This window comes from Panthera uncia, assembly GCF_023721935.1.
Source record: "Panthera uncia isolate 11264 chromosome D3 unlocalized genomic scaffold, Puncia_PCG_1.0 HiC_scaffold_8, whole genome shotgun sequence".
Classification (NCBI taxonomy): Eukaryota; Metazoa; Chordata; class Mammalia; order Carnivora; family Felidae; genus Panthera; species Panthera uncia.
This window is the reverse complement of record NW_026057586.1, coordinates 49,317,512-49,342,050: the sequence shown is the minus strand read 5'-3', so window position 1 is coordinate 49,342,050 and position 24,539 is coordinate 49,317,512. Positions and strand designations below refer to the sequence as shown.

The following is a 24,539-nucleotide window of genomic DNA, read 5'->3' as shown; positions in this document are numbered from 1 at the left end:
GTGGCTCGGTCGGTTGAGCGTCCAACTTCAGCTCAGGTCACGATCTCACGGTTCGTGAGTTCGAGCCCCACGTCAGGCTCTGGGCTGATGGCTCAGAGCCTGGAGCCTGCTTCCGATTCTGTGTCTCCCTCTCTCTCTGCCCCTCCCCCAGTCATGCTCTGTCTCTGTCTCAAAAATAAATAAACATTAAAAAAAAAATTAAAAAAAAAAAAAGAATGTGGACAAAAAGAAACCCTCGTGCATGACAGGTGGGAATACAAATTGGTGTAGCTACCGTAAAAAAACAGTATGGAGGTTCCTCAAAAAATAAAAAATAGAATTACCATATGATCCAGTCATTCCACTACTAGGTATTTACCAAAGAATACAAAATGCTAATTTAAAAAGATGTTTATTGCAGAATTATCTATAATAGCCTAATTATGGAAGCAACTCAAGTGTCCACTGATGGATGAATGGATTAAAAATGTGGCATATATACAATGGAATATTACTTAGCCATCAAAAAGAATGAAATCTTGTCATTTGCAACATAGATGGAGCTAGAGCATACAATGCTAAGTGAAATAAGTCAGTCAGAGAAAGACAAATAGAGTACTATATGATCTCACTCATACGAAAGAATTTAAGAAACAAAACAAAGGAAAAAAGAAACAAATACTCTTAAATATAGAGAACTGGTGGTTACCAGAAAGGAGATGAGTGAGGGATGGATGAAATAGGTGAAAGAGATTAAGAGTATACTTATCATGAGCACTGAGTAATGTACAGAATTGCTGAATCATTGTATTATACACCTGAAACTAATATAAAACTGTATATTATACTGTAATTTTTAAAATTATAGTTTCTGAAGTTTTAATATTAATAAATAACGCAATAATTCATTTTATTTTCTAAAAAATAACTGCATTTCTCATATTTATATTGTGCTTTCCCTTCCTCCACGAAAAGTTTAAATAATACGTAATAGAAGAAATTATCTGACTTCAGTATACTACTCTAAGTATTTCCTTTAGCAGAGAGAAACAAGAATGAGGAATTTGGAATTTCTTTCCATATGCCCTTGTGCTTCATCTGATAATGGTGAGCAAATCTTCACCCAACAGCTCAAATAATGTACTGTCAAGGATGTTTTCAAGGTTACGAAAAAAATCTTTGTATGGTATAACTGCACAAATTGCAGAATCTATTTAATTTTTTATTTTTTAAGTAAGCTCTACCAACTGAGCCAGTCAGGCGCCCCTGCAGCATTTGTTAAATCCTTTCAAAAACAAAATCACTAAGATGGAAAACTGAGTAACTCAGGATTGAAGATAAGAACCTAAAGTGGAAAAGCACAAATAATCAGCTGTATTTGAGAAATAAGCTTCTACCACTAACTTAGGCAATTCATTAAGACATACTTCTCCAGAAAGTAAGTTACAAACAAAATAAAAGATTTAAGATAAAGACCTTCTGGTAGCAAGTCAAAGAGTCATATTTAAGTACTTTGTTTTTTCTTTATTTTAGAGAGAGAGCATGAGCAAGGGAGAGGGGCAGATACAGCAGGGAGAGAGAGAATCTCAAGCAGGCTTCACACTCAGCGCAGAGCCCAATGCAGAGTTCAATCCCATGACCCTAAGATCATGACTTAAGCCAAAACCAAGAGTTGGACACTCAACTGACTGAGCCACCCATGTGCCCCCATACTTAAGTACTTTAAACAAGGTAAGAAAGAGAAGCAATTCTGCCCCGAAGAATGGTGATAAAGATTTTTAAAAAACAAAAAAAGAATGGTGATAATTACACATTTGAAAAACATATGCAATATGGTTCAGAAGGATTTAACTGGCCTATTTGGTAGTCAATATTGTTTCCTATCATACTGACAAAAATATCTCTGAACACTGAGAAAACCAAATGATAGTTTCAAAGTTTTACCTGGAAATTTATTGTCTCCTGTATCAACTTTTGCTTGATTGAGTGAAGCTGAAACAGTAGAGGTATTTCCCACGGGATTGTTTTGAAGCTTGGATTCCAAACACAGACTGAAATTCTGAACATACAACATTCAAATTGTTACTACTTGCTTTCATATCAATCTTTGGGACTCATCCCAAGACACTTTCAGTGAATGCATACTAAGAAAATTTAAGATAATACTTCATAGTTGGGGTAATTCACACTGATATGCTTTAAGAGTCTCTTCATGATCTCTCCCACAACCACCCTCTCCGCATCAGCTCCCATTATTCCCCTTCATGCTACACCGAAGAACTTGCAAATCCCACAGATATATTTTGGTTCTATACTTTTTCTGTTTCATCCATCTAAACCTTCACTGTCCAATAGAGTAGCCACTACCTCACCTGACTATTGAGCACTTAAAATGTAGTTAGTATGACTGATTTGAGATTATACTGTCAATATAAAGCACAGATTTTTAAGACTTATTACAAAAAAGTAAAATAGGTCTACTTATAAAATTATATGCTGAAATGAAAGTATTTCTATATGACAGGTTAAATAAAATACTTTAATCTTACCAGTTTATCATTCTTTTTTAACGTGGCTACCAGAAAATTTTAAATCATGTGGTTCACATTACACTTCTACTGGATAATGCTAATCTAGAACCTCTCCCCCTGTATAAATTCAACCCATTACTTAAATATTAACCTCTTCTATGAAGCTTTGCTAAGTTTCTCCATGCCCTTTTCCCAAGTTTGGAATAATTTTCCATCTTCTTCACCTCTACCTCTTTCATGTCCTTATTACTATTTTCAATTGGTTGTTTTTGATTCATCTTCTACAACTTTTTTTTTAACATTTATTTATTTTTGAGACAGAGAGACAGAGCATGAACAGGGGAGGGTCAGAGACAGAGGGAGACACAGAATCTGAAACAGGCTCCAGGCTCTGAGCTGTCAGCACAGAGCCCGACACGGGGCTCGAACTCATGGACTGCGAGATCACGACCTGAGCCGAAGTCGGACGCTTAACCGACTGAGCCACCCAGGCACCCCAAGCTTCTATAACTCTTAAGAGCAAAGATATTCTATTCATTTTTGTATTCCCAAAATCCCCTAAATCAGAACACTATCAAAGGTGATAATAACTACCAAAAGAAAATAATATTCCAAGCTCTATCCAACATTGGCTGTATCTGTATTGTGATTATTACACTCAACTATGTAACATTATTTTGAATATTTTTGAAAAAGTGAACAAGTTTTATCACTGACAAAGCAGAAAAATTAAAAACAAGAGCAATGACTAATTAATCTCCATTAAATAGGAAGGAATTTAGGAAGTTACTGGCTTAAAAAAAGAATCACAAAATAATTGGGCTTTAAAATTCATAAAGTTCAAATAATTTAAATTCAGCCCAAAGAATTCAGAGAAGCCCTATCAAACATCATCATTTCTCAGTACTGCTGAAACTGACATCAAAATTACAAGCAGCCATAGAAAAAGATTTCATATGATACAGGGTTTGTTTTTATATTCTCCTTCCTCCCCAAGTATAAAATGGCTAGATTCTGAAACCAGACAATCACAGTTTAAATCCTAGCTCTACCACTTAAATGTCACTCAGGTAAAAGTTACTTAAATTCCTAAGTCTCATTCCCCTCACCTGTAATATGTAGATAATAATAGAAACCATAGCGTAGACTATAGTGATAATTTTATGAAGCTCTCCTCTGACTAACAAAGAGGCAGTGTTAACCAAAGGCTATTATGTCATTAACCAAAAGCTGCTGTGATGGTTGAACAAAGCTGCCACAATTCTTAGTGCTTATGAATAAAGAGAAATCTCTTAAGTGACTGCTACAATGTAAATTCTTTAAAGGCAGAACACATTTGTCTTCTGGAGCCTAGCACAAAATCTTGGACATAGCAGGCACTCAACTATGTCATGAACTAACATAATTACCACATTCCTGATCACTCTGTGAAAGTGATTGCATCAGTGGTATTGGTGAAAAGAAGAGAAACAACCTAAAAGTGCTTTCAACTTGCACAAAACCAAGTTAGCAAAAAACAAAACAAAACAAAAACAAAAACCACACACATATATACACAAACTATGCTAGCATTTATGTAAACATTTAAAACACAAACAGTGCTAAGTATTCTTTATGGATATACATAAATAGTGAAATCATAAAAACAAAAAAGGAAAGATCCACACCAACTTCACAAACTCATTTTAACTCTGGGAAGAGAGGTGAATGGAAAGAAGAGGGAGATAAGGTCTTTTCCTGTATCTGTAACATACTTTTCTTATTTTAAAAGACCTGAATTCAATAAAATGTTGGTTTTTTTTTTTTTTTCAAATTTGGGTGGTAAACAAGAGTATGTTAAGTTTCTATAGTATTCTGAATGTTTAAAATAGTCAAGAATTTATAAATGTAAATAAAATTTTTAACACAAGTTTCATAGGACAGTTTCTCATAATGCACCTTGAGAGAAACTGTATAAATCCAAAGCACATTCCAATAAAAACAGTATTACAGGTCAAAATAATGTGGTCCAAGTAAGCATCTCTATTCTAGTACTCCAAAGGATTACATTTCTTATTCTTCGATATAACTGTCCACAAACTGAGGGTTTCTTTTTAATTTTATTTTAATTGACACACAATGTTAACATTAATGTCAGGTATACACATAGTGATTCAACACCTCTCTATACATTATGCTATGCTCACCATAAGTGTAACTACCATCTATCATCATACAACACTATTACAATACCAGTAACTATATATTCCCTATATTGTACCTTTTATTCTCATGACTTATCCCACAAACTGAGTTTTGACAGGCATTTATGCAGCAAGGAGTTAGAAGATAAACTCCTGAAGATATATACTCCAGGAGAAGATACACCTGGACTATAGCTATCAATTTGCTGACAAAACATACCCTGAAAAGAAAGCCACTCCATCTCTGATGTAAACCACCCTTGTTACACTACCAGTCACTACTTACTTCTAATTACTGTCACTATTTGAATAATTATCTTCTAATTGATGCTTTCATTCCCATTTGTTCAGAAAATAAAATCTAAGAGTACCATATGGTATCTGTTCCCTTTTTAATTTGATTTGTAGTCCATGAGAATAGACAATGATCTATTTTCATGGCTTCTGGCAAGAAGCCCAGATTCCTCATTCATTCAACTTTGCTCCTACAACAAAATGCCTCCAAAAGGAACTTTAAATCATTCCTAAAACTTAGGATGACTTGACTTTTCCCTCTACTCATTATGGCTTTTTTCTCAAGTGCTCTAATGTTCTAAGTATGCAATTGTAGAAAAAATGCTGGGCTGAGAAGCAGAACACCTAAAAATTGAATCCTATTTGTGTCCCCAAACATGTGACCTAAATTACATTCCTCCACTGCTCTAAGTTTTCTCATCACAAAACAATTGAAACAAATTAGTGAAGTTTTTCACATATGTATCATAGAGCTCCATTTTTTATACATAAAAAATTTCTTATAGGTTTATATATTGGTATTTTACCTATGATTTAATTTGGCGGGAAAAATCAGCTCAGCTGCTTTTATAGTTTCAAACTACCTCAGATAATCATTAAAGTTTCTTCTAGCTATTAGATTGTTTTTCCTTTTTTTCAAGATTGTTTTTCAACTTACCATTTTTAAAATTCTTCACCACTACAATCTTACTCTAAAACTGAAGACTGAATTATTTACATCTTTCAGACATTTTATTTGCCCAACTGTTCAAAATGGTCACACAAGTCAAACTGAAAGGCTCCCTACTACCAGAAATAAATGTTTAATTTTTAAATTTTATCAGGTGGAAAAAAAGGGGCTGATTTGTGCCAGCTGAAATTAATTTTAACAATTTGGTCAGAATAAGGCCCAACTTTACTTTCTATATTTTAGTCACTATGAAACATAGTTTCTGTAGTTGCAATTAATAGAAAAAGCAAATCGGTGTGTTAAATGAAAAAGAAAAGCTAGGGGGTATGGGAAAGGGCAAAATGAGTAAAGGGCAGTGGGAGATACAGGTTTCCAATTATGGAATGAAGAAGTCATGGGAATAAAAAGTAGAGCATAGGGAATATAATCAACAATATTATAATAGCACTGCATGGTAACAGGTGATAACTAAACTTGTGGTGAGCAAAGCAGAACATAAAGAGATACTGAATCACTATGTTGTACACCAAAAACTAATATAACATGGTGTGTCAATTATACTCAAAAAAATACAAAAAAAAAAAAAAAAAGCCAGAATTCAACAGGTTTATGCTTCACATAAAATAAAAATGAAAAGTGAAAATAAGAAAGCAATGAGAAGCATTTACATGAATGTGAGACCTCTAAAGGAGTCAAGTTAGTCGTCTCACTACAAGACTGAGTTAAAATTGAATAGGCTACCTTAACAAATGATTCCTGTCTTTTACAACTTGATTCTTAAGCTAAAATACATTGTAAAACTTATTTAATAAGAAGGTACTCCTGCAACTCTACTGTGCATAATAAAAATAAATTACCTTATCTGGTGTTGATTCAAAAGAATCTTTCATCTGGTTATCCAACGGTGGGTCAGGAGGTGGTTTTATCTGATTATCCAAATGACAATTTTCAGAAGCCCTTTTTGAAGTTTTATTAATTTCAACTGTAACATCATTAACTTTAACTTCTTCAGAATTAATTTCTTTAGTTTCTTCCTGCTGGCAACCTATATTTTTGTCATCAGGTGGTTTTGTCCCTAAAACTGTACTAGGAGTTGCCGGATGATGCATTTCTAAGGCTGGTAGTGAAAAACTGGTTCGTATTAAGCCCAATTTAGGGGAAACTTGAGAGTCCAACTTATTTTGCTGCACAGAGTTAAATTTTGAGAGTTTAATTTTAGTCCAGTTGGAGTTCTTTTTAGTTGAGCTGTTTATTCCATTTAATATACATTTCACAGGCTTTGTTTTTCTACTGGGAAAGAAACGATTGCATTGAACATCCTGATTTGTTTCCTTCTGATGAAGTATTTGTCTTTCATTATTAGTCTCTTCCAAGTTTATTTCTGTAGGCTTCTCCTCCTTTACACTTTCCATTTGTGAAGATTCCTTTTTTACCTCTACAGTATCTGACTCAATTTCACCAGCAATTTCTTCACAGAGCTGGAGAATACTACCCCGTTTGCTCTTTCCCGCTTGCTCCAGCTCATTATCTACACTTTGTTCAGGCACTGATGGCTGTGGACTTTTTTGGGATTTTGCACTAGTATTCACTTGCGTATGAACTGACTTCTTCATCTCATTCTTTTTAGAGACTGCTGAAGTAAGCATTTTTGATCTTTTTATCTCAGAAGTTACAGGCACAGATTTTGTTTCCTCTTTTCTAGTATTCTTCTGAAGACACTTTTCAGATCCTTTTATACACTGAGAATTACAAGTATAAGCTGTCTGATGCTCTACTTTGCGTTTTTTTCCTTTGGGGGAATTTATTACTTCATTAATTACTAGATTTTCATCCTCTTTAGTGTCAGACTTTATTTCCGGTACTTTTCTTTTCACATGTTTTTGACTTGTTTTAACTTTATTAGATTTACTTTGAGTATTGTTACAGTGCTCTTTTCTTGGTGGCAAACTCTGTTTAGCTGCTTGAACTTGACCCTGAATTTCTCTATTACGCAGAGACCTTGTTGAAACTTCTGTTAACTGTTGAAGTCTCTGTGACCTCCGGTTAAACTGTTCATTTGATTTAGGAGTTCCATGCACTGACTTTTTCTGAGGTAATTTTTTCTTTTTTGTAGATTCTTGTTGTGAATGTCCCTTCACAGTCACCATATTTTTATTAATGGACTTGCTAGCTTTTTTATCATTGGATGCCGCTTTTGCTGACCTTGTACTCATGCATGTTCCTAATTCAGATTGATTTATTTTACTCTCACTAGAAGATTTAACCAGTGATTTGATAGTTTCCTTGGGGCCTGATTTTTTTGCCAGATTCGTTTGAGAACCTTGAATTTGTGTTTCTAAATTCTTATCTTCACTTTTTTTAATAACACTGGAGGAATTTTCTTTTGATTTCTCCTGAATGGACATCATTCCTGAGTAAGGTCCTCCTTTTCTCAGTAGTATTTGAGAGGATATTTGTGTCCTGGTAGGTGTGAATGCTGAATGTCTAGTATTATTCTGAGAAGGTCTTAAAAATCAACTTTGAGGCTGATGTACATTTTCAACAAAAATACTGGTTTGCTTCAAATAAGGTTTCAGTCATCCCTAGGACATGAGAAAAGCTGGTATGAAGGCTAAAAGATATTTGCTTTACTTTTGGGCAAGGCAATAGAAATCTGAGGAAAATTTAATTCTAATTTGATATTTTTATAATTTTTTATGAAAAAAACTTAATTCAGGTTCAAACTGTTTTGTTAATTTTTCAATTAATTATGGTTTTCAGGCCTAGCCCTATTACTGGAGGAGTTATTTATCACTGACCTGTTTTGACAAAGATTTTGAAAACTTTTTTCTTCTGAAGTCTACAGTTACTGGACTTCGATTCATTTGAAACATGTCTTACAGCTAGTAGGTTTCTCTCCTTGTTTGCTGAGACTGTTAGTTTAAAGTTCTTATCTAACCTTTTTAGTTTAATAAAATACTCTATTAATATAGATTTCCTTTTGTGCTGCCATTTCTGAAAATTAAAAAAAATTAAAAAAAATTAAAATTAAATTTTGTACAATCCAAGAAATATGGCAATGCTAATACTATACAGAAATAATCTGATTTATGTAAAATCTAACTTCTCTTTTTTAATTAATCTATAAATTTAAAGTTAATAGAAAAAAGTATCCCAACTACATTCTTATAAGTAATCAATGACTTGTCTTATATAAATACACAATAGTCGAAAATCAGTTTATTCCTTGATATTACTTACAATTCTTTTCCCACAAGATAGAACTGATCTTTCAGCCACCATAACTCATGAAAATTTGACAAAATCATTCCTTAAAATATCCTCTTAACACATTACACAGCACCTAAGGAGGGGGGAAAAGAAAGTGTATTTTAAAATGTTTAAAAGGTGCAAAGGAAATATGCAAATTATTCATTCACCACCCATTATATACAACACTCCACAATTTTACCCTGTCTTACCATTAGTCTTCAGAATTCACTTTATACATACCAATAACTTTAGTATTTCTAACCTGAGGTAAACTACCCATTTCATGCTGTAGAAAAAAAGTTTAAAAATAAAAATGCAATTCATAATATGTACATATAATAGGTTAAAGTGGTAAAGTAAAATCCTATTTTGAAGAAAAAGAGTGCACATAAATAACTACTTGTACACAGAAAAACACTGATATACAATTGAAAAGGCAGATTTAAACACACATTTACCTCTACTCTCATGTAAAACCTACTTTAAAAAAGCAATAGATTAAAACAAGACAAAACCAGAAATCCAAAGAATAAATAAAAGAGCAAATGGTGAAAATAAAAATATGTAAGCTGCAAAGAATGATAAATAATAACCTCCAGACTCAAGAAAACTTGAATCCTAAGCTAGAAATGGGGAAACTGAGAAGTAGCTCTACTTAAAACCACAGAATCTCCAAAAACTCAGTAATTGGAAGTATCAGGCTCCGCCAGAGATGAGGATGAAAAAAGAACTCAAAAACACAGAAAGATTCCAAGACTGCCATTCCAATTACTAGCACCCGGAAAGGTGCTAGTCTTTCTTTGGTCTGGGGACTCAGGACAGCTGAGGGAAGAAGTATCATACTGACAATAGAAGGAATAAGTAGGAGTACACACAGTGATTGCTGAAACCCACTCCCTACACCTAAACTTCTCTTTTGCCTACTCAAGAGACTCCTAGAGGAGGCAGCCAAGACTGTACCTTCCGGGAAGATGGTTTTCTAATGAATTTGACAGGCCTAGAGATAAAAGATCCAAAAAAAATACTGATAGGACCTGCAGTCTGTAGTAGTCCATAGTCCATAAGCACAAGCACCCTCTCTCTGTCTCTCACACCCTACAGTCAAGAAACTACCAGCCCGTCTACCATCCAAACACACAAAACTTTCAAATCAGTTTTTAGTGTCTCACTTGTAACCCTGAGCAAATAAACAAGAATAACCATATACATAAGAAAAACCTTAAAATGAAAAAACATGAAATAAATAGCTTGGCAAAAACAAACTATGCAGAGCCAAAAACTAAAAATAAGCCAATCCATCCATGAAACAAATATACAAGAACATTCACAGTAAAAAAAAAAAAAAAGAAAAGGAACACATGAAAATTAAAACTACCAAAAAATTTAAAAAGTCAATAAAAGCATTAGAAGATGACGGTAAGAAGATCTCATATAAAGTCAAACAAAAAAGACAGATATGGCAAATAGGAGACAAAATATAAGAAGAAAATTAAAAGGCAATCTGTATCAAAATAACACCAGCATTCTTCACAGAGCTAAAACAAACCACCCTAAAATTTGTATGAAACTAAAAAAGAGCCTGAATAGCCAAAGCAAACTTGAAAAAGAAAACCAAAGCTGGAGGCATCACAATCCCAGACTTCAAGATGTATTACAAAGCTGTAATCATCAAGACAGTATGGTACTGGCACAAGAACAGACACATAGATCAATGGAACAGAATAGACAACCCAGAAATGGACCCACAAACGTTATGGCCAAATAATCTTTGACAAAGCAGGAAAGAATATCCAATGGAAAAAAGTCTCTTCAGCAAATGGTATTGGGAAAACTGGACAGCGACATGCAGAAGCATGAATATATATGTATATATTACTCAGCAACCAAAAAGAATGAAATCTTTGCCATTTGCAACTACGTGGATGGAACTAGAGGGTATTATGCTAAGTGAAAGTAGTCAGAGAAAGACAAATATCATATGACTTCACTCGTATGAGGACTTTAAGACACAGAACAGATGAACACAAGGGAAGCGAAACAAAAATATAAAAACAGGGAGGGGGACAAAACATGAGAGATTCTTAAACATGGAGAACAAAGGGTTACTGGAGGGGTTGTGGGAGGGGGGATGGGCTAAATGGGTAAGGTGCATTAAGGAATCTACTGAAATCACTGTTGCACTATATGCTAACTAACTTGGATATAAATTTAAAAAATAATAAAAAAAAAAACCCTTGGGCCACCTGGAAAAACCAGGATAATCTCCTCATCCCTCCATCCCCCCCCCCCCAAAAAAAAAGAAAAGAAAAGAGAAAAACAGGGGCACCTGGATGGTTTAGTTAAGCGTCCAACTTCAGCTCAGGTCATGATCTCACAGTTCGTGGGCTCAAGCCCTGTGTTGGGCTCTGTGCTGACAGCTTAAGAGCCTGGAGCCTGCTTCAGATTCAGTGTCTCCCACGCTCTCTGCCCCTCCCCCACTTGCACTCGCTCTCAGAAATAAACATTAAAAAAATTTTTCTTAATAATTAAAAAAAGAGAAAGAAATGAGTTGCCAGATTAAAAGGGCCCAGAGCACCTAGCACAATGGATTTAAAAAGAATGTTATAAAGTATATCATGAGGAGAAAAAGATGTCCCTCAAGCTTCTAGGGACTGGGAAAAAATCTTGACCACATATGTATTATACATGCAAATTATTACTTGCAGGGCAAAAAAAGAAAAAAATTGGGGCGCCTGGGTGGCTCAGTCGGTTAAGCGCCCGACTTCAGCCCGGGTCACGATCTCGCAGTCCGTGAGTTCGAGCCCCGCATCGGGCTCTGCGCTGATGGCTCAGAGCCTGGAGCCTGCTTCCGATTCTGTCTCCCTCTCTCTCTGCACCTCCCCCCTTCATGCTCTGTCTCTCTGTCTCAAAAAAAAAAGTTAAAAAAAAAAAAAAAAAAAAAAGAAAAGAAAAAAATTATTAGTATGTGAATTCATTAAGGTGAATAAAAAAATTTTAAATAAAAAGTTTTAAATAACAATTAGCTGAAATACCTAATAGAAGAAAATATCACATACCAGTTTATAACAACACACATACACAAATCAACTTAGAAAGTAATGGGGTATGGGGTGCCTGGGTGGCTCAGTCAGTTGCGCTTCTAGTCATGATCTCACAGCTTGTGAGTCTGAGCCCCACATAGGGCTCTGTTCTGACAGCTCGGAGCCTGGAGCCTGCTTTGGATTCTCTGTCTCCCTCTCTCTGTCTGCCCCTCCCCCACTCACACTCTGTCCCTCTCTCTCTCTGTCTCTCTCTCAAAAAATAAACAATAAAAAAAAAATGAAAGTAATGCGGTGTATGGGGCGCCTGGGTGACCCAGTTGGGCAGCCAACTCTTGATCTCAGCTCAGGTCATGAAATCACAGTTTGTGAGATTGAGCCCTGCATCCAGCTCTGCGATGATGGCATGGAGCCTGCTTTGGATTCAGTCTCTCCTTCTCTCTGCCCTTGCCCCACTTGTGCTCTATCTCTCAAAAAATTAACTTAAAAAAAAAAAAAAAAAAGAATTCCAAACACTTAAAAAAAAAAAAGTAATGGGTGTAGATTTGTGTCACTTAGTTGTAATAATTAACAATTTAGTTCCGGGACACCTGGGTGGCTCAGTCCGTTGAGCATCCGACTTCGGCTCAGGTCATGATCTCATGGTTTGTGAGTTCGAGCCCCACATCGGGCTCTGTGCTGTCAGTTCAGAGCCTGGAGCCTGCTTCAGATTCTGTGTCTCCCTCTCTCTCTGTTCCTCCCCCATACATGCTCTGTCTCTCAAAAAATGAATAAACATTAAAAAAAAAAGTTTTTAAAAAAGAAAAACAATTTAGTTCCCACACATCGATAAACAGGAGAGTAATGCAAGATTTGCGCCAAAAATAGGCTCAAGTGCATGAAGCAAGTTATTACATACAAAGGTAGTATGAATCTAATTACTTCCAAATTAATGAAGATAAGATTATTCAACATTTGGTGTGTCACCAAAGGCAAGGGAAACAAGAGCTAACATGAACTACTGGGGCTTCATCAAGATAACAGGCTTCTGTACAGCAAAGGAAACAATCAATAAAACTAAAAGGCAGCCTAAAGAATGGGAGAAGATATTTGCAAATTGATATATGTGATGAAGGGTTAGTATCTAAAATCTATAAAGAACTTACCAAAACTCAACACCCACAAAACAAATAATCCAGTTAAAAAATGGGCAGAAGATATGGATAGACTCGTTTCCAGAGAAGACATCCAGACAGCTAACAGACACAGTAAGAGATGCTCATCATCACTCATCACTAGGTAAATACCAATCAAAACCACAATGAGATACCACCTGATACCTGTCACAATGGCTAAAATTAACCACACAAGAAAAAACAGGTGTTGACGAGAATGCAGAGAAAGGGGAAACCTCTTGGGCTGCCGGTGGGAATGAAAACTGGTGCAGTCACTCTGGAGAACAGCACTGAGGTTCCTCAAGAAACTAAAAATAGAACTACCCTACGATCCAACACCTGCATTGTTAGGTATTTATCCAAAGGATACAAAAATACAGATTTGAAGGGGTATACGCAACCCAAGGTTTAGGGCGGCATTATCAACAATAGCCAAACTGAGGAGAGAGCCCAAATCTCCACTGACGACTGATGAATGGATAAAGATGTGGTGCTGGGGCATCTGGGTGGCTCAGTCAGCTCGTGAGTTCAAGCCCCGTGTCGGGCTCTGTGCTGACAGCTCAGAGCCTGGAGCCTGCTCGGATTCTGTGTCTCCCTCTCTCTCTGCACCTAACCCACTCACATTCTGTCTCTGTCTCTCTCGAAAATAAATAAACATTAAAATTTTTTTTTTTTTTTAAAGAAGATGTTGGGGCAACAAAAAGTCTTAAGCACTGCTTTTGGTCTTTATATTGGTACAAACATTTTGAAAAACTGTTTGACAGTATCTACTAAAGCAGAACATAGGGGGCGCCTGGGTGACTCAGTCAGCTGAGCGTCCGACTTCAGCTCAGGTCATGATCTCATGGTCTGTGAGTTCAAGCCCCATGTCGGGCTCTGTGCTGACAGCTCAGAGCCTGGAGCCTGGTTCGGATTCTGTGTCTCCCTGTCTCTCTCTGCCCCTCCCCTGCTCATGCTCTGTCTTTCTCTATAAAAAAAAAAATTTTAAAGCAGAACATAGACCTAAGCTATGGCCCCGCAATTCCAATCATTGCTAACTTTTAAACTGAAATGACTATATCCAAGTACAAGAATGTTCCTAGCAGCATTATTCGCAATAGCCAAAAATTGAAACTAGATTCAATAAATAAATTTATATGCTAGAATACTATTCAGAAATGAATAAAGAACAAAATGCTGTTGTATATAACAAAAGGTGAACCTCATAACTACAATGTTGAATGAGGAAACCAGATAAGAAAAATTAAACACAGGAAGATCCAACTTGTTTAAATTTAAAAAAAAAAAAAAAGAAAGAAAGAAAGAAAGAAAGAAAGAAAGAAAGAAAAACCAATCAATGTTAATAGAAGTCATATAGTAATCATCTCTGTAGGAGGTAAAAATTGAGATGGAGCACAGTACAGATTTCTGTGGTGTTAATATTCTCTATCTTGGTCTGGACAGTAGTTACTAAGTTTTTTGGATTTTTTTTTAATTCATTGAGTTGTTCAGTAATACTTTGTGTACTATGTTGTATATCTTTGTGTGTGTATTTCTATGTTTCAGTTTGCTACATATTTTACAAGGGTAAATATATTTTCAAGGACAGGCACAAACACATTAGGGTAGTTATTAAAGTAAATGCATGTAAGGGAGGAAAATATCACTGGTAATTGGATGTAAAGCAGAAAAATAGAGATGGACTGTACATAATTTATTACGCACCTATGGTCTTCCCCCCCCAAACTGAGTATTCTGAACTTTAATGTTCCAAGTACCTACTCAGTTTGAATCCTATTTCACAACAACCTCCACTTCCCCTATTGATTTACAGTAACATACCAGTGCTAAGCTGTTTCCTACCCAGGTACAGATGTTATAAAAATAGATGGTATGAGGCCTGAAAGTACTAGGAATCAGCTCTGCATATAAAGACTGTGCAAAGAAAATGTATATTAAATGTGAACTTCTTGAACTTCTACATAAAATGAACATGGATTTTAAATGTTCTTCCCATGGTCTCAGCATTACCAAAAGAAAAGAAGAAGATAAAAGTCATACATTTCACCTGGCAATCCTAAAAACTCCACAACATGTGAGGAGTTGGATTATGTATATAATTCAGTGAGGGGGAAAGTTCAAGGTGCTGAAACCATCATCCAGCGTCAGATTGGAGGGATAGGAATGGGATGGTTTAGAATTCCATGACCTTATACTTCCTTCCAATTATTCAATGCTAAGAAACAATCCATTATCCCAGAGGAAACAGCTCCAATCTTCACATAACTGAGTACTGAGCACTGAGTACTGCTTGCAATGCCAAAAGTCCAGATACAGCAAAGCACATGCCCAGAATAAAAAAAATGAAGGTGGGGAAAAAAAAGAAGAAGATGTGGTGTATACATATAATGGAATATTACTCAGCCATCAAAAAGAAGAAACCTTGCTATTTGCAATGACGTGGATGGAGCTAGAACATAGTATGTTAAATAAAGTAAGTCCATCAAAGAAAAATAAATACCATATGATTTCACTCATACATGGAATTTAAGAAACAAAACAGATGAGGGATGCCTGGGTGGCTCAGTTGGTTAAGCATCCAACTTCAGCTCAGGTCATGATCTTGGGGTTAGTGAGTTCGAGCCCTGTGTTGGGCTCTGTGCTGACAGCTCAGAGCCTAAAGTGTGCTTTGGATTCTGTCTCCCCCTCTCTCTGCTCCTCCCCCACTCACGCTCTGTCTCTTTCTCAAAAAATAAACAAACATTAAAAAAAAATGAACAAAACAGATGAACACATGGGAAGGGGAGCAGAGAGAGAAGAGAGGGAAACAAATCACAAGAGACTCCTAATGGTAGAGAACTATAGGTTGATGGAGGGAGGAGGGTGGGAGAGGGGTAGATAGGTGATGGGTACTAAGAAGGGCACTTGTTACGATGAGCCCTGAGTGTTGTATATAAGTGATGAGTCACTGAGTTCTACTCCTGAAACCAATATTGCACTGTATTTAACTAACTAAAATTTAGATGATAGATAGACAGACAGACAGAAGCTCCTGGGTGGCTCAGTCAGTTAAACGCCTGACTTCAGTTCAGGTCACCATCTCTCAGTCCATGGGTTTGAGTCCCATGTCAGGTTCTGTGCTGACAGCTCAGAGCCCGGAGTCTGCTTCAGATTCTGTGTTTCCCTATCTCTCTGTCCCTTCCCTGTTCACACTCTTGTCTTTTTCTGTCTCTGTCTCTCTCAAAACTAAATGAACATTAAAAAAAATTTTTTTTAGTTAATAAATAAAGAAATAAATGAATAACATGGTTGGTGTCAAGACAATTAGGAAACCATCTGGGCAATTATGGTTAAGAGTGAGGTATTTTGCAGAAAACATTTAACCATTAAAAATTAATTAAGAATTAAAACATAAACAGATTAAATGTAGGAAATTATAATATTTATTTTCACAGTGGGAAAGACTTTCAAACCCTGTCACAAAATTCAGAAGACAGGTTTGAGAGACGAAATTGGGGAAATACTCCGGCAAGAAAAAGAAACAGTAATCACCATAATGTATTCACAGGAAAGAAACCACACATGGTTGGTATGATAGTAACATAACAATGTAAGCTAGAACCAAGACAAAATACCAATTTTCAACTATCAGGCCAAAGATCAGGAAGTTTAACAACATAGTCCTGGCAAAGGTTTGTGACAGGTAGTCTCACATTATTGCATATAATTCAATGTCTATGCAAGACAATCAAGCAGTATCTATCAAAATTATAAATGTTAAATTTCAAACAATTCCATTTCCAGCACTTTATAGAACAGATACACATGCACCAGTGCTCAAAGACACAAATAAATATAAAATTAATTGTCAACACTGTATCAATAGACTGAACACTCCAACAAACAGGCATCAGTATAAGCTACTTACATAATTGATGCAATTATATACACCCAACAGAACACCATGCAATCACATCAACTGAAGTCCACGCAAAATTCCCAGTCTTTTTATAAAGAATTTGGCAACCTGATTTTAAACCTTACATGGAAATGTAGAAACTATATACTATGATCAAAGCCTTTTTTAAGAAAGATTTTCTTGAATACTGATAACTATACAATTTCAAGACTTACAAATCTACAGTAATCAAGGCACTGTAATACTGATAAAGGAAGCAGAGATCAATAGAATAGAGAATCCAAAAATAAACCCATACATTTATGATCAATTGATTTTGGCAAAAGTGCCAACACAAATCCATGGGGAAACAAAGGCTGAAAAAATGATGCTGGAACTACCGGATATCTAAATAGAAAAGAAGGAAGAAAAAAAAAAAAAAAAATCAACCCTTACGTCACACAACCCACAAAAATAATTTGAGATTGATCACAGGAATGAGTACAAAACTATAAAGTTCAAGAAGAAAACAAAGGCAAAATCTTTGAGGTAGACAAAGATGGTTTCTAGGCAAGAATCCTATTCATTCTACATATGACCATGTAAAAACCCATGGTCTAAAATCTTCAAAGCAGCTTTATGCACAATAACCAAAATCTGAAGGGAAAAAAAAAAAAAAAAACCACCAAAGGTCACGTGAATGGATTGATATATCAATATATAATAGAAAATTACTCTACAACAGAAAGAACAAACTTCTGGAACAACATGACGAACCTCACAACCATTATGGTGAGTGAAAAAAGCTTGACCCAGAGAGTACATTATGTTGGATTCCACTTGAAATTCTAGAAAAAGTAGACTATAGTTGACCCTTGAACACCACAGGGGTTGGAGTGCCAAATCCTAGTGCAGTCAAGAATCTGCATATAACTTCTGACTACCCCAAAACTTAACTACTAATATAGCCTACTGTTGATGAGAAGCCTTACCAATAATAGTTAATGAACACATATTTTGTGTTATATGTATGTATTATATACCGTACTCTTACAATAAAACTAGAGAAAATAAAATGTTAAAATAAATTTACAGTACTGCATTTATTGATATAAGTTTACATCCTTTTACAAGATGAATCATCTGTCAGAACCTACATCAATATTGTCCTAAATGATACAAAACACTGTAAATGTTATGTGCTATCACTAACACTAGACATCAAAAATGAAAAGATAATGTGAAAAAGAAATTCCTACTTATTTATAGGTATAACAATTCGTGTACTAATGAGGCAGCAATATAATTGCTTTACAGTAGCCTAGTATAACTGATCAGCTGCTTCATGCTGGCCTAGCATATACACTAATGAATCATTATACAATTTTTATGTCATACAGTATTACAATCATAACACTGCAAACACATTTTTTAAAAAATCACTTACTTGTGATAGGCTAATATACAGTTTCTCCAATTATAAGAGAAGCATATAGTACATAACGTAATTCTTTGAAAGCAAAGTTATAAAACAGTAAGAAAACTAACATATTATTAATTTCATATTAAATATCACTCACCTTATGCCTATGTAAGGATAAGCTATCCACTTCCATACAAGTCTTGTACATGATTTTCTATACGATGAATACTTAAGCAATGATGATGATGATGAAAGAAAAATGTCTCATACAGTTCTTGCCACAAGTTATTAGATTTTCACAGGAAGACAAACATACAACAGATAAGTTTATTAACTGTATGCCATGATGATTATTTACTATTGATTAAATGGAAGTGGGTCATCATAAATGTCTTCATCCTTGTTTTCACTCTTCACAATGAGTAGGCTGAGGAGGAGGAAGAGGAGGGATTGGTCTTGGTGTCTCAAGGACAGCAGAAGAGGTGAAGGTGAAAGGGAAGGCAGTAAAGGCATGCACACTTGGTGTAACTTTACAGCAATACACTAATTTCCGCCTGACATTTCTGTTTTCTCATCTCTTTAAAAATGTTTCTATACAATACCAATCCTTCTTCTACCATTTGCTTTAGTTTCAGTACCTGTATCATAGAAAGGTCCACATCCTATAAGAAGTCAAAAGCAGTCTTGAATAACTGGAATGCTTCTACCAAACTGTCTAATGTCAATCTGTTTTCCAGCACTGTTTCCACATCTTCATTTTCTGGCATTGGTTCAGATGTGTTTATCTTCTGTTAACAAGTCATCTGTTAACTCCTCTTGTGTAGCATCTATTAGCTCTTCAATTTCTCCAAGATCCGTATCTTAAAACCCTTCACACTCCCCACCATTTTTTGCCATATCCACAATGTCTTTCATGATTTCCTTGACTGGCTTTGTTGTAAATTCTATGAAGTCATGCGCAACTTCTGGATACATTTTTTTCCCACAGGAATTTACTGTTTTAGGCTTGATAATTTTCATGGCTTTTTCTATAAACAACAATGGCATCTTCAATGATGTGATCCTTCCAGACTTTCATGATGTTCTATTAGGGTTCTTTTCCACAGCATTAAATATTCTCTATATACAGTATCATGTGTGATGAGCCTTAAAGGTCCTAGAGGCTGATCTAGAGGCTGAATCAGAGATGTTGTGTTTAGGGACAAGCAGACCACTTTGATGCCTCTGGTGTTGAACTCAGGAGGTTTTGGGTGTCCAGGCACACTGTCTAAGATCAAAAGAACTTTAAAGAGCAGTATCTTACTATCAAGGTACTTCCTGACTTAAGGGACAAAGTATTGATGGAACCAAACCAGAAAAAGGGTTCTCATTATCCAGGCAGACCTTTTTGTTGTAAACCAAAAGTCTGGGGCACCTAGCTGGCTCAGTCAGCAGAGCACGAGACTCTTGATCTTGGGCTGTGAGTTTGAGCCTCAGGTTGGATGTAGAGATCACTTAAAAAAAAAAAAAAAAAAAAGTCCAGCAGCTAGTGTTTCTCTTTTCCCTTCAAGATTTGGAGATTAACAGCTTTATAGGTAAGGATAGCCCTGATCATAAACCAAATTGCATTTGCACAAAACAAACGAGTTAGCCTATCCCTTCCTGCCTTAAATCCTGAAGCTCATTTCTCTTCCTTAGTAATAAATGTCCTTTGTTGGTATTTTTCTTTTCCAGAATAAGACATTTTTGTCTGCATTAAAAAACCTGTTCAGGCAGATACCCTTTCTCCTCTGTGATTTTCTTAATGGCATCTGATAACTTACCTGCTGCCTCCTGGTTGGCAGAAGCAGCTTCTCCCATTGTCTTGACATTTTAAAAATCAAACCTCTTTCAAAAATTATTAAGCCATCCTTTGCTGGCATTAAATTCTCCAGCTTTAGAATCTTCACCTTCCTTTTGCTTTAAGTTGTCATATAATGACTTTGCGTTTTCTCAGATCATATTAGATAGAGTCTATAGGTATGCCTTTCTTATAGCAATCCTGCACCCACATAAAAGCTTCATTTTCAATACAAGATAAAAAGGTTATTTCAAAAAGTACAAGGTTTTATGCCTTCTGGCATAACTACAGCAACAGCTTCACGAATTTCCTTTTCTTTTCCTACAATGGTCCTTACACTAAATTCATTTATCTTGAACTGAAGGGCAACTGTAGCTGCAGGCCTCAAATCAATGGTACTCATCAAACAATTCAATTTTTTCTTATAATGTCATGACTTCTCCTTGCATCTTGGGAGCACTTCCAGCATCACTAGTAGCACTCTGTATGGGTCCCATGGTGTTATTCAAAGTTTACCGTATTGCACTAAACACGATGAAAAATATGCAAGAACCATCGAGATCATTTTTTACTGTAATATGTAACTTATTGGAGAGACTAATCACACAGAGATGATTAGCATCACACGATGTTTAAAGCAGACTCAAACACTTGAGCTCACCACAACAGGAACATGAGGTGCCTACGAAATTATTACAGTAATACAGTATTTATGCAGTTATGATTTAATACTGCATCTCTGTTTGTTTACATTTCTTTTGACAGCAAATGATACAATGTATGTCTGTGTGCGTGCACGTTTTAATAAATTTTAACTTTTTATAACATATTAATATTTTATGATAGTAAATAATAAAATAACTTACATATATTTTATGCATTCACGAGACTCCTTTTTGTTAATGTTTTCAATATTTCTAGGCTACATAGTTCATCTGGGTTTTTTTGAAGTGCCACAAATCTCAAAAAAATTTTTCAATGTATTTACTGAAAAAAATCCGCATATAAGTGGAACCAGTCATGTTGTTCAAGGGTCAACTGTAATCTACAGTAATAGAATGTAAATGAGTCACTGCCAAGGATCAGGGATAGAGGGAGAAACAGACTTTTGGAAGTGACAGAAATTTTCTGTGTCTTGACTGTAATGGTGGTTCTAACAGTGTGTACATCTGTCAAAATCCACCAAATTGTACAGGTTGAGAGTGAAATTTACTGTATATAAACTATAATAAAGTTGTCCAAAAAACAGTGCTGTAAGTAACTGATATGGATCTACACCTACAATCAAAAAACACTGTTAAACCAAAAAAAGCAAGATGTTGAACAGGGTAAAAATAGCTGCTTTTTAGAAGAGTAGGAGAAAGGAAATGTATAGAAACATATGCTTATTTATGTATATAATAGGTATGGAAATAATATTATATATTATTAATTATTATATATTATTAATAATTATTAATAATATTAATATTATATAATAATAAATATAATAGTAAAGCTTTCTGGGAAAGAAAACTACAAAACCAAGTGTCAGAAGTGTAAAAAAGCTTACTTTTCACTATACACCTACTCAAATGTTTTCTATGTAGACGTACAACCGAGTCAAAAAATTAAAATATAAGTTATATTTCTTTGAAAATAGAAAGTATATTTGGCACACTAATTCATATTGGAAGGCACTAATTTATGAAAGTATAAGCCACTTACCTTATTGAGACAGAAATCACATATCACTGTTTCTTTAAATTGAATGATGATATTTCCAATGAATGATGCTTCTGATAACTTCTTGTGTTTGGGAATTAATCTTAAAAAAATCCTATAACTAAAATAAAACAATCTATTAAAACACATGAGAATAAAAAAAATACTATTGTCTACTAACTGATCTGTTAAAACAACTTAAGACTAAGCTAGATAAAACAACTGCCTAATGACAATGCAAAGCATCACATATCTCATTTTTAATAGATTAGATATAATAGATTAGGTTTATCTTCAAATATAATCACTGTCTCCAAACCTTCGCTCCATAGAAGGAGAATATTTTCCTTCCCAACTGATGGTGAGCCTGGCCACATGCCTTCCTTTGGCCTCATGGTGAGCAGAGTATACTTCCCTGCACCCATAGCCTTAGCCATCTAACTTGCTTTGACTGATGAAACATTAGCGGAAATGATGCAAACAGTGGTTTGAAATTTCTTTGTGCAGCAGGGCTTTCCCTCTTGCACCTCTGCCATCACCATGAGAAGAGTTTCACAGGGTAGATGAAGGCAACCCTTCAGCCTAGACCCCAGAATAAACACAAAGAGGAGAAGTGAGCCTAACTCCACATGAGGTGCTAAGCCCAACCCACAGTGAGATATAAAGACCACCCACACCCAAAGCTGCCCAGGCAAGCCTAACCTAAGTCACCTAACCCATAGCTGCTCTACAGATATGTGATCAAGAATAATTAACTATTAATTAACTAAATATTAACAAGAATTAACTCAAGAATAATTAAGCCATTGAGTTCTAGAGCAGTTTCTTTCTCTTATCCTTTTTTTTAAAATATAATTTATCATCAAATTGGTTTCCTAGAACAATTTCTTATACAGGAATAGCTAACACATATCGTAGTTAATTTTTATTTTCTGAGAAGCTCCAAACTTACCAAAGATTAAACCCCAGAAGTATAATAATAACAAAAAAAAAATAAAGCTCATATTCATTATTTTAGCACTAAGAATTATAATTTTTAAAATGATGAATTATCTCCTTTAACATCTCTTCCTCCCAAATTCTAAATACTTTAATACATTTGACAGTTGGGACCTGCCTTAGAAAAGGGATAAACTGATCTACAACTCTACAGTAACTGTCAATCACTCATTTAGTGTTCTAAGGACCACTTCAATTTTAGTTTCCCTTTCGTGCTAAATCATCACTAATCTAGCATCATACAACTTAATAAATCCCCCTTTCTTTTTAACCCCTAAATAAAATCTTGCATCAAGAACTGAAATGTACCCTCTCATCTGTTAACAAATTGATAATACTACTCCTGCAACGCAGAGCTAGCTTATTAATATAATCCTAATGAAACCAATATCGAAGTAAAACAAAAATAATTAAACTTTATATAAAATGACCACTTCAAAAAACCGAAAATAACATTTATATTTTACTACAGCAATTTTACAAGACATGATACAAAGTAACTGAGAATTTTAAGAGTACATCCGATTTCCCACAAGTACTTTATAATAAAATGTACTCAAGTTTTAATCATTAATATATGATTATGAGGGTGCCTGGTGGCTCAGCTGGTTAAGCATCCAACTCTTGATCTCAACTCAGATCATGATCTTGCAGAATGGGAGTTCAAGCCCCACACTGGGCTCTGTGCAGATGGGGAGAGCCTGCTTGGGATTCTGTCTCTCCTCTCTGCCCCTCTCTGCTGTGTGCACTCTCTCTCAAAATAAATACATAAACTTGAAGTAAGTAAAATAAGACATTTGATTATATTAAAATGTGTAAGGGGCGCCTAGACAGCTCAGTTGGTTAAGCATCTTTGATTTCGGCTCAGATCATGGTCTCAGGGTTAAGAGATCAAGCCCCATGTCAGGCTCCATGCTGGGAATGGAGCCTGCTTAAGATTCTTTCTCTTCCTCTCTCTCTGCCCCTCCCCAGCTCCCATGTGTGAGCATGTGTGCATTCTAATAAAAAAATTTAATTTTTAAATAGAGAAGAAAAAATATTTGGATTGTATATCATCCAATATATTTTAACTCTAAAATCATTTTTTTTTAAACTTTTCAGAATTGAGATAGAATTCCTTTCCATAAAATTCACCTCTTTATAGTGTACAATTTAGTGGGGGCGGGGGGGGGGGAGGAGTTGTGTTGGTTTGTTAAAGAAAGCACGTTGAGTACAAGCAGGGGACAGTTGCAGAAAGAGAAAGAGAGAGAAAATCTTAAGCAAGCTCCACATTCAGCGCAGAGCCCAATACACAGGGCTCAATCCCACAACCCAGGGATTATGACCTGAGCCAAAATCAAGGGTCAGATGCTCATCCAAGTGACCCACCCAGGCGACCCTGTAGGTTTTAGTATATTCAGAATGTGTAAGAATTGCCAGTATCGAATTCCAGAATATATTCATGACTTCAAAAAAATCATGGCTCATTAAAAGTCATTCACCATTCTCCTCTTCTTCCAGCCCCTGGCAACTACAAATCTACTGTGTCTCTGGATCTAACTATTCTAAATGTTTCATATAAATGGAATCACAAAACATGTGGCATCTTGTGACTGGCTTCTTTCACTTAACATGTT

General features: G+C 35.4%; 1 protein-coding gene across 6 annotated transcripts in view; it reads right to left on the bottom strand.

Annotated features, from left to right (window-relative positions):
• Positions 1 to 24,539, bottom strand: part of ESCO1 (establishment of sister chromatid cohesion N-acetyltransferase 1) — a 75,917-nt gene that overhangs the window by 31,706 nt on the left and 19,672 nt on the right. For 2 of the 6 annotated variants that reach the window (XR_007455295.1, XM_049619652.1), the window contains exons 2-6: positions 21,928 to 22,045; positions 18,559 to 18,828; positions 8,898 to 9,000; positions 6,515 to 8,651; positions 1,924 to 2,038 (exon numbers count right to left, since the gene is read on the bottom strand). Coding sequence is in view for 5 of the 6 variants with exons in the window: in XM_049619652.1 (XP_049475609.1) it covers positions 1,924 to 2,038; positions 6,515 to 8,065 (1,666 nt within the window). In the remaining variant the exon portion in view is untranslated. Of the gene's footprint in view, positions 1 to 1,923; positions 2,039 to 6,514; positions 8,652 to 8,897; positions 10,151 to 18,558; positions 18,829 to 21,927; positions 22,046 to 24,539 lie in introns of those variants that run through there. The other 4 variants (XM_049619656.1, XM_049619657.1, XM_049619653.1 and 1 more) reach the window with 4 other exon arrangements.